General features: G+C 34.1%; 2 protein-coding genes across 3 annotated transcripts; both read right to left on the bottom strand.

Annotated features, from left to right (window-relative positions):
* Window positions 1–1,237: 1,237 nt before the first annotated feature.
* PDI1 (probable nucleoredoxin 1) lies at window positions 1,238–4,881 on the bottom strand. The gene is made up of 3 exons (XM_008461316.3): window positions 4,687–4,881; window positions 3,853–4,341; window positions 1,238–2,043 (listed from the first exon to the last, which is right to left on the bottom strand). The coding sequence occupies exons 1-3, from the start codon at window positions 4,768–4,770 to the stop codon at window positions 1,591–1,593; spliced, it is 1,026 nt and encodes a 341-aa protein (XP_008459538.1). The 5' UTR covers window positions 4,771–4,881; the 3' UTR covers window positions 1,238–1,590.
* Window positions 4,882–6,235: 1,354 nt separating this feature from the next.
* Window positions 6,236–10,205, bottom strand: MRGH-J (TMV resistance protein N-like). Of its 2 annotated transcripts, none has more exons than XM_008461319.3 (4): window positions 9,582–10,205; window positions 7,812–8,955; window positions 7,446–7,721; window positions 6,236–7,343 (listed from the first exon to the last, which is right to left on the bottom strand). In XM_008461319.3, the coding sequence occupies exons 1-4, from the start codon at window positions 10,082–10,084 to the stop codon at window positions 6,246–6,248; spliced, it is 3,021 nt and encodes a 1,006-aa protein (XP_008459541.1). In that variant the 5' UTR covers window positions 10,085–10,205; the 3' UTR covers window positions 6,236–6,245.
* Window positions 10,206–10,366: the final 161 nt, after the last annotated feature.

The following is a 10,366-nucleotide window of genomic DNA, read 5'->3' as shown; positions in this document are numbered from 1 at the left end:
TATACTCTTTTCTAATATATTCTCTTTAACCTAATCTTTCTTCTAGAATAAATCTCAACAAACTTTTTTTCTGAGACAGAAGACATACCAAGCTATTTCAATTAGGTTGACATATCTCAATTAGCATGTCTGACAACCGAACACCAAAAACAACCCACATTATCTCTAAAGAAAATGCAAGTGAGAGCTAGAGAAAAACTAAAAAACGATGCGTTCTTCGAATTTTTTCTCTTCAAATTTTAAATTTTTCCTTCTAATTAAACATTTTATCTTAATAACTCTAACATATAATTTAACAAATCAAGATCAACCAATAGTCAAATATTTCTACTACTTTATATATGTATTGGAGTAAGAAGATAAAGACTACTACTCTTTATATATATTATAATTAGATTCTAATAGCAAATTACAAAGAATAATGAAGATATATGCAACAAAGGACACTCACACATTTTGGGTATGAAAGATTTGTCGATAATATATTAGTGAATCCAAGGGTCGTTTGAACATCGATATCAAGATTTCATGGATATTTCTTATAATTTGTACAAAATACATATAATAATGTATCATAAATCGAGCGTGAAATAACAATTAAAATAAGATCTATAAATATAATAGACGAGAGATAATAGTGAGAAGAAAGCATAATAATAATCCTATATATTTCTAGGATATAGTAGTAGTGATTTAAAATTAAAGAACCAATCACAAGAAAACTACGAAAGTTGATGAAGAGATTAATAGATGAGTGTGTCACCTATAGAGGTTATTATAGGCATCTAAGTAAAATATTCTTACCCTCATTAGAAGATTCATATAAGGCGTTATTTGCCTTTAGATGCCCATCATTGTACAATATTGAATATATGTCACCTCGTTAAAACCTTACTTGGAAACATTCATTGTGCGTTAGTGTTTCTTAGCTGTCAATAAAACCCTTTTTTTACCATCAACAAAGGTGATCTTTATTGACATTTTTTGACTTTTGTTGTTAATAAAGGCCAAAATTTAATTAAAATTTAGTTGTAGTAGTGATGAGGAAAATATCATAGTGGTGAAAGAAAAAAGATTCACACCACCGAAACACATTTGTGTGGCGTGTATCAAAGAATTACATAATACTGTCATTAATCTATACACCTTAGAAACATATTCACAAAGTGTATATATATCAGGAAATCGTAATATCAAGGAAACACACATTCATGAAAAGTGTATCTGTAATCACACGAGTACAAAATCCAACGCATTGAAAATCACTTTATCATGTATAAAACTCATAACAATCTTTAATTATCATGCATAAAACATGTTTTCTCATAACCCTAAAACAATTTTAAATAAAACTTATTACTTCAAACATTCTTAAACATAACCCAACTAGTGAAACATAATAGAGTTTGTGAATATGTATATTCGTATACTCGTAAACTCTCATTTCCTTTACTTGTGTTGATATATGTTCTTTTATCCTTTGCATCCTTCTTTTTCCTCTTTGGTTTCTCCATTGTCGCTTTTCGTCTCTCGGCAGCAACAAGAAACTTTCACCCCATCATTTTTTTTCGACAACAAAATCTTTTGTTCCTACAGATCATAAAAGGTGGGTTTTGGAGATTGTGATTCGAGCCTTGCATTCGGAATATCGTCAAGTACATCAAGGTTCTTGGGAGTGAAAGGGTAGGCATCAATACCGTGGCCTTTGATTAGTTCGACTGCGTTCGGGTTCGAAGTCTTGCCATCTTGGCCAATTATAACAAGGGCAGGAATATGAGTAACCTCAAAATAAAGTTTTAGTTCTTGACATCTCTCATCCTTAAAAGGCAATGCCAACCATGGCATTGTTTTGAATGCTTCTTTGAATAAATTTTCATCTTCTTCTTCATCTAAAGAGATGAACACTATCTCAAAATTCTCTTCCTTCTTCTTCAATTTGTTGTAAGCTTCAATTAATTTTGGTGTAAAATTACCACAATCTTCATGGCCTTGCTTTGAGAAATACAATCCAATCAGTTTCCCTTCTAATTCATAGACAGGAATCTGCATAGCAAAAACAAAAGAATATTTGAGCTGATCTAAAAGATATATTAACAAAAGGAAAATAGAATCCAAAACAAAACATCATTGAAAAGAAATTTTAGGGTCACTTTTGTTTCGAAGTTACTTTTAAAAAATTTATTTTAGTTACGTTCATTTTATATTTATTCAAGATGACTGCTTTAGTTATTCTTTTCATTATTACTTTTTATTTTTCACGTATATGAATAGATACTTGAAAATAAAAGTGTTGCCTTTCAAAGGTAGAAAAATGAACTTAAATATTTATAAATATATATAACAAAGTATCACCTGGAAGATGATGATATATACATTGACAAAATATCTATCCGTAGTGATAGTTTATCATTGAAGATAATGAAATTTTGCTATATTTGTGAATGTTTTTAGTAGTTCTGCCTTATAAAAAACTTCACAAAATAAAATGTGCGAGACTTATATTGCTAGAAATGATAGATCAGTGTAAAGTTCTATATCTAGATGTTATCGTATTGATTTATAACTCGAACTCACAATCGAGTTTCACTAACTCTTCATTTGGATTCAAGGAAGTTGAAGAAATGATTTTAAATTATCTATTTTGTTTGGAACGAGAAAGGTTTGAAATGAATGCATATAAAATTTCATATTTGGAAGGCAATTGAGAAGAAAAAGAAAGTTAAGAATTTAGTAACATAGACTTTTATTTATGAATATGTTAATTGAAAATTAGAAAATGATGAAGTCAATTATGCATTACTTTTAAATCCTATGAAATCCCGCAAAACTCGACTTTTAGCCATAAAAGTTTTTAAGTAAAAAAAACATTTGAAATCATTTTGGATTTTCAAATCATTCTCTTTCATTCGATAACTAACAAATGAATTCATTTTAAATACGTTGTGAATTAGAATGAGAAAAAAGTGGGAGGGATAGTGAAGAAGAGAAGAACAAGCAAAAAAAAAAAAAAAAAAAAAAACTACCGGTGTAATTAAGAATAAAAAGATGAACGAACGATGGAAAAAAGTTGTTATATTTACGATTATTTTAAAATTTTATCTTTAAACAATTATCCTGAAAGTGCTATTCATTGCAGTTAGTCTTTCTCTATATATTTTAGTACAACAATTATAGAGATGAAGTTTAAACCTTAAACCTCTAAAGAGAAAAATCACGTTTATTATCCTCGAGTTATGTTCACTTGAGCGAGAGAATGAGATATTGCAAAAAGAGCTAAATAGGGACGAGGAGATATATATTAAAAGATTTTAACTTTTAGAAGGCTATCAAATTACCTTTCAAGAGAGGTCACAAATATAGCATATAAATGACTTAATTATACCTCCTTCCATTCTTTTGAAACTTTCAACAAATTTAAACAAGGGATTATGCATTATTCTCATCTTCATTCCCATCAACTTTTCCTTAGGATAAGCGTTGAAATAAGGGTATAAAAACCTTTCTTTATTCATGAAAAAGCCCTCTTGATTCCATTCTAGTTCTTAAATTTTGTTTCTTTTTAGTATAACAATGTGAGGATGGAAGATCGAACCATCCACTTCGAACATGAAAGGTTATGTCGGTTATTGTAATATAAGCTTAGTTTGACGATTCTTAAATTGTCTTAGTTGCTATAATAACATGCAAAAAATTTATTTGGCTGACAGTGTGTGCTAGCTAAGCCTACAAGTAGAGGGACACTCTAGGATTCAGTGAGATCCCGTACTTGGTTGTTTGCAACATATATATATATATATCATATTCAAGACATTCAAACATAAACAAAAACCGAAGAAAAGATTATATAAGTACCTGATTTCCATCATTGGAAACCACATAATTGCGAGAAGTAGAAACCAAAAGGGAATCAATGGTTTGGTTGTTTCTCTTAGCCTCCTCTTCTTTCTGAATCAAAAGCTGCTTCTTTCTATCAGAAGTAAAAGGATAAGCATCAACTCCAAAATCTCTCACTAAATCCACTCCATCATCACTTGAAACTTTCCCATTGCCATCAATAACAACAAGATGAGGAATTCCACTCAGTTGAAACAATGATTTCAACTTTGTTTTGGTTTCTGAATCTTCAAATGGAATGGACAACCACGGCATTCTTAAGAAGTAAGCTTCGAATGAGTATTCATCTCCGTCAGAAGAAATAAAGACAACTTCAAAATCATTATTTTCAGAAGCTAATTCCTTGTAGACTTTTGCTAATTTTGGAGTGAAAAAACGACAAGGAGGGCACCATCCTGCTGAGAAATATAATCCCACAATTTTTCCACTTAAGGAACTAATTTTTACCTGTTCAAAAGACTCAACCCGAATTAACGAATTATAAGTGAAAGTAGTGATTATTAATTATAACCTTAGTTTTGAAACGAGTAAAATAAAAGTTTTTCTCATTAATGAGAAATCTGTAGAGTTATCAAACATATACTTCGGTTTCAACAAGAAGTGAAGAAAGTAGAAACATGGATGTTACTACAAAAAATGAAAGATAGGGGTAAAAAACCAAGAAACAATTAGACATGAGAGTCTAAAACAAAAACCAAGAAACCATTAAGCATGAAACTAAAAACAGAAAGGTTAGTAAGAATACGAGATTACATGAGTGGAAATGAAAACGAAGACAATATTTATATGTACCTGATCGCCATTGTTGCGAATGAGGAAATCTCTCCCCTCGGAGGAAAGGAGGGACTTGAGATCGTACATAGCCTCGGAAGCCATCTTTTAGATTCTTAGCCTTATTGCTGCTTTTTAAAGTTTGGTGATGGATAAATGAAATAGGTTGCCAAATTTATTAAAGAACTTGCTACTGATACAGAGAGAACACAAACTTTGGATTACAGAAATTAAAACGTGATGTGAAAACTCTGAAGTCAAAATAAAAATAAAAAAGAATCGAATCAGAATCCTCTACCTAGCCTTTTATATTTTAAAAATTAATACATATACACACCGCCACACGGCAAAAAATAGTTTAATATGCAAGGGTCAACAAAAAGATGGTTTTTCTTTCAAATTACTTTTAGGTTTTAGGTTTATATATATATCATATACATAATCGGGTTGGACCGGGTCAACCTGACCCCCAACCCCTACTTGCACAACTCGACTACCCGGTTCAACTTTTTTTCTCTCCAATTTTTAAACCCAATCCAACCCAACTTTTACGGTTGGATAATCCAGGTTGGTCGACTTACCGGCTTTTTTTAACACCCCTACATAGAAGAAATAAAAGAAAACTTAGACTTGCCAAAATGTAGGTTAGACAAAAGAAGAAATGCAAGTTAAATTATATTATTGATACAATATTGCAAAGTGGAGGTAGTAACGCTTTGGAACAAAAATTCTTCATTGATAGTATGAGATTACATAATGTTATTCTAGTGAGATAGAAGAGATGAAGTATATTTACTTCATGATGGTGATGTATACAACAGGTGATAAAAATAAGTGTGAAATACATTTTTTTATTGACAAATATACGGTGATTCCTCTCAATCCAAATACGCCAAAAGTAGGCTTCGATGATGACGGTCCACATAATCGCTTTCTCATTCTTAAACGGAAGGCCAATAACAAGCATATTCAGAAGGATGAGAGGGGCATTAGAGAAAACCATTTCATAGTTGAAGTAGGACAAAATTCTTATCCAACAAGATTAGGCAAAATCACAGGAACACCAAATGACAACGCCAGATCCATAGAGTCCTCCATCCAAATAGAACATTGACTGTGTTGATACTACTATGGTTAACTCCATCCAAAGATGAAAGCGAAGTTCCAGTAGATAGAAACCTGGCAAAGCATGGACAAGCAAGAAGAAAGTTCACAACATGGCCCAGATAGTTCAAAGCAAATGCTATTGAGAGAAAATAAACTAGAGCCACAAATCCCAGTCAAGATATCAAGACAAAATAGCTAGGGTCCACTCACATAACGAGAGAGTTGAGGAAAGGAAGAAAACAAAGCGAGATATGTTCACAAGGAGTAAGCAAGTTATTGAAAATGCAAAAATTTCCTCACGTGGGCCTTGGGAGTATTTTAGCTACGTGAATTTGCCACTTTTCTTTTGTTGTAATATCATTTTGCGTTAAATGTTTTCATAGAGAGCTATACTTTCTCTAATTTCGTGTACTGAAGGTATCTTAATGGAAATTGAAAAGTCGACAAATAAAAATAGGTACCTCGTATTATCCTCAACCCCCATTCTCCCAAGCTGTGCACATACTTGATATCATCTGAGAGATTTTAGAGTTTTGGTCTTCAGCTGATGAGGGGTAACTAAGGACCCTTACTTCTGTTTCGCTCATAGGCCCGCGATCTTCTTTGTTATAGTCTTCTTTCAGTGACACACAATCCCTTGCTAGTACATAAAGTAAGCTGACTGGGAACTTCGGTAATGACCTGAGCCTACTGCAGTTGTCCAAAACAAGGCATCTGAGATTGATAAGTTGACCCAAACTATTAGGCAGGTTGGTGAAGAGGTTCCTGCTTAGATCCAGAAAGTGTAATGAAGACAAACAGCTGAGGTCGTCGGGTATGTCTCCATCTGCCAGCTTGCAGTCACTAAAATTCAAAACCTTCACTGAATGAAAATTCGAAAAGCAAGTTATCAACCTCAAACCAAATGAATGTGAATTGTTATTCCTCGGCGTACTCCATAATGGGAATAATGAATGACATAATTTTCGGGATAGGCCTTTGCAATTCAATGCTTTGAGGTTCGTCAAAAGTCGTAGAGACAATGGGATGTGACTAATAGAAGTACCACTCACATCAAGTTTCTTTAAACAAGAAATGTTCCCCAAGCTGTCAGGAATTTGGTCAAGCTTTGAGCAGCCACCCAATGCGAGATGTTTAATGGATGTTAAGCAACCGATCGCGTTTGGAAGTGTAAGAAGATTTTTGCAGTTTCTAAGATCCAACAAAACAAGGCTTGTAAGTTTTCCAATTGAGGCATGCAATTTTCGAATAGCAGTGCCATCTAAATGAAGCTCTGTCAAAAGTTTCATGTTTCCCACAATCTCTGGAAAATTTTCAAGTCTTGAACAACCAGAAAGAATGAGAATCTTGAGTGATTCAAGAGAAATATTAGAACAAATGCTTTTGAGAGATTTGCAGTCCTTAAGATCCAAAAAGATTAGATGCTTTAGAATGCCGACAGATAGGTGAAGCTCTTGTAGTCTTATACAACCATTCAAGACCAACCTCTCAAGATTTGGCACCGTTGACAGGTCAGGGGTCTTCAATAAAAACTTGGAATTACTAAGGTTTATTACCTTCAATTTATCCAACTTCTGTTAAAGAAAAGATATGGTTACAAGAATGTTATGATATCATGAATTCAACGTCCAAAGAAAATAAAGAATATTATTGATAAAAGCTACTCTACCTACCTCTGTTTCTCTCCAAAAATTTTCAATGCAGCTATTCTGTAAATTGAGTTCCAATAGTTCATTTGGCTGGAAATCCGATGGCAAATTTCTGAAGGGATATCCATGCCAACTGAGAAGTCTCAACTTGCTTGAGAGATATTCAAGATCTCCAGAAAGGAATACATTATGAACACGCAACACTTTTAGACCGGTCATTGCTGAAAAGAACTTGGTATTTAAGTGTGACTCTCCATGCTCGTTTGAGTCCAAGGCAATGGTTTCAATAGCTTCAACTCCCTAAGGATATGAAACGAGAAGAAATCAAAGTCAAATGGTTGTATTTGAACTATGAGTAACATTGCATACATTTCCTTATTGAAGTTTTACCTGTTTATGCCTTAAAGCATGGTTCATATCCTCTCGATGCCATAGCCTACTACTTTTCCTCGATGACTCCTCACGAAAGATTTCTTGGCCTAGTTTTTGGTGTAAATTATGCATCTGTATTTTGTCATTCACCACAGTTATGAGGGATTTCTCCTGCAATTTTTTTAGTGCATCAGCAGCAGTTTCTTTTATACAAAGTACATCGGCAGCCTTTTTTCTGGTAAGAAGTCCATCAGCAGCATCAATTTCAAAACTCACGAATGTGTCAATGACTTGGTCTTTGCTCTGTCCTTTAAGAAAACAGGCAATATACAAAAAAATTCTCCTCTCTTCCTTTCCAAGTGCATCATAACTAATTTTCAAGTTTTCATATACTTGCCTGTTTAAAGAATTATTTAACTTTCTAATGGCACCTTCCCATGACTTAAACAATCTATTGTGCAAAGAATGCCCAAGGGCCTTGATTGCCAATGGAAGGCCCTCAGCATATTCTACAAATGGCATACAAAGATCCAAATAACCTTTCTTAGGGAACTTCACTCCAAATGCTTCATGGCAAAAGAGCTGAAGAGCCTCTTCATCACCGAAACTCTCAACATTGTATCTTATATCAATTCCAAGAGAAAGAAGCAAACCTTCATCTCTTGTTGTAATGATGATTCTACTTCCACAACCAAACCACTCTTCTCCTCCTGCCAGATCTTTCACCTGGCTAAAATGATCAACATCATCGAGAACAACAAAAACTTTTCGATTTCCTAAGTTTTTCTTTATCATTTCAACTCCCTCACCATCTTTAATTTGAACTTTTCCTCTCATTAGAGTATCGGAAAGAAGTTTCTCCTGCAAGGACACCAAGCCTCTAACATTCTTTAAAGTTTTCTTAACATTTTCCAGAATGCAACTTCCGTGGAATTCACGAGCGACACTTTTGAAAACAGCTTTAGCAATAGTTGTCTTGCCTATTCCACCCATCCCCCATATCCCAATAAAGCGCTTATCATCCAGCCCTATGCCCATAAGCATATTCATTTTTTTTAATCTCAAGTTCATGCCAACCAAATTCTCATCATGGCTAAGCAAATCAGGACGCAGAAGATCGAAAGCATGCTTAACAATCTTTTGGACTTCCTCTGTTTCGGTCCTGCAAATAATACAAACAACTATCATTCACGTAAGCAAGTTTCTTCTAACTAATCCTATGCCTTCATGTCTAGAAGGTTAAGATAAAAGTTTAGACTTTCCGTGACCAACAGACACAATTCTGGTACTAGAATCGGAGAGAAGTTCTTTCATTTCAATAGGGGTCATGAAGCAAGCTAAGCCACTGATGCACCCCCTTTCCGCACAAGATCTGATCTTCTTTCTGAGATTCGGCTCGAACCCTTGCGAGTGACTAAACAGACTGGGAATCGAAATCAATGATGGACAAAAAATGAAAAGATGAAGATAATCGACACACAGGTTCATGGTTCACCATCACTGTGTTAACTACGTCCACCCAAGGAGAGTAGTTTATTATTAGAGAGAATAATAAAGGATGCACCATTAACGCAAGAGAGTTTATATAGAATGAATTATTCTCTCCAGAAATAAATTGCTCTCCTTCATAAATATGTGCCGAGTCTATCTTGCTTTACGTTTTCTATCCAACTTTGATTGTCCATTTCTTTAACATCCAACATCACTCAAACATGAATTTCAAATTCCAAATACAATAGCTAAACGGAATAATGACGACGATGAGAGAAAGGGAGCAAAGAATCATACTGTTCGTTTACAACCCATGGAGTGAGACCTCCAACCACTTCCATGGCGTTCCTCCAGTCCTGAACCTCTTCAAAATTCTCCTTAACATCATTCTCGAAATCAACAAAGAATTTCTCAAAAATCCCAGTAGGGCTGTTGACATCGGAGGGCTTAATTTTGTAGAAAACCACAAGAACTATTTGATTGAAGGAATTCTTGCATTTGACAATCTCAACCAACTCCCTCAAGCACCATTTTGAATCTGCATATCTTTTAGAGAGAATAACAATGGTACACCTGGATTGCCTAATCGAGTTGGTTAGAGTGTTAGCAATAGCCTTCCCTCTCTCGAGCTCATCGTCATCTCTGAAAACAATGATGCCTTGTCGCCTCAGAGCTTCGTAAAGAAGATTTGTGATGTTATTGCGAGTGTCCACGCCTCTGAAGCTGAGAAAGACGTCAAATATGTATCTAGGAGAAGAAGAAAAAGGAGATGATTCCTTGGTGGTGGTGGAGGAAGCCATTGATGAGCTCGAAGAATTACTATTACTGAATTAGTAGAAGAAGAAGGAATCTGGAATTTGCATTGATTTTCAAAACTTTTTCTACGGTTCGTTCTTCCCAATTGAAAGACTGAGCTTTGAATGCGACTAATTATTTTACAATTTCTTTTCTCTGTTTTCTTAATGAAGTCGGTGTTGACTTCAACTAAATCAGTCAACCTTTTCAGTACACAATCGATGAATGTGTGAAATTGAAAAATATGAATTATATTTATTTCAAATTTAACTAATTACATGTGAAAT

This window comes from Cucumis melo, chromosome 9 (assembly GCF_025177605.1).
Source record: "Cucumis melo cultivar AY chromosome 9, USDA_Cmelo_AY_1.0, whole genome shotgun sequence".
NCBI lineage: Eukaryota > Viridiplantae > Streptophyta > Magnoliopsida > Cucurbitales > Cucurbitaceae > Cucumis > Cucumis melo.
This window is presented reverse-complemented; position numbering and strand designations above follow the sequence as displayed.

Coding starts and splice junctions, on each gene's coding strand:
- PDI1 (XM_008461316.3), bottom strand. CDS start 4,770: ATGGCTTCCGAGGCTATGTACGATCTCAAGTCCCTCCTTTCCTCCGAG. Junction 4,342..4,686: donor TTCGCAACAATGGCGATCAG/GTACATATAAAT, acceptor TCTTTTGAACAG/GTAAAAATTAGTTCCTTAAG. Junction 2,044..3,852: donor TTTCCAATGATGGAAATCAG/GTACTTATATAA, acceptor TTTGCTATGCAG/ATTCCTGTCTATGAATTAGA.
- MRGH-J (XM_008461319.3), bottom strand. CDS start 10,084: ATGGCTTCCTCCACCACCACCAAGGAATCATCTCCTTTTTCTTCTTCT. Junction 8,956..9,581: donor CCATGGGTTGTAAACGAACA/GTATGATTCTTT, acceptor TATTATTTGCAG/GACCGAAACAGAGGAAGTCC. Junction 7,722..7,811: donor ATGCTTTAAGGCATAAACAG/GTAAAACTTCAA, acceptor TCATATCCTTAG/GGAGTTGAAGCTATTGAAAC.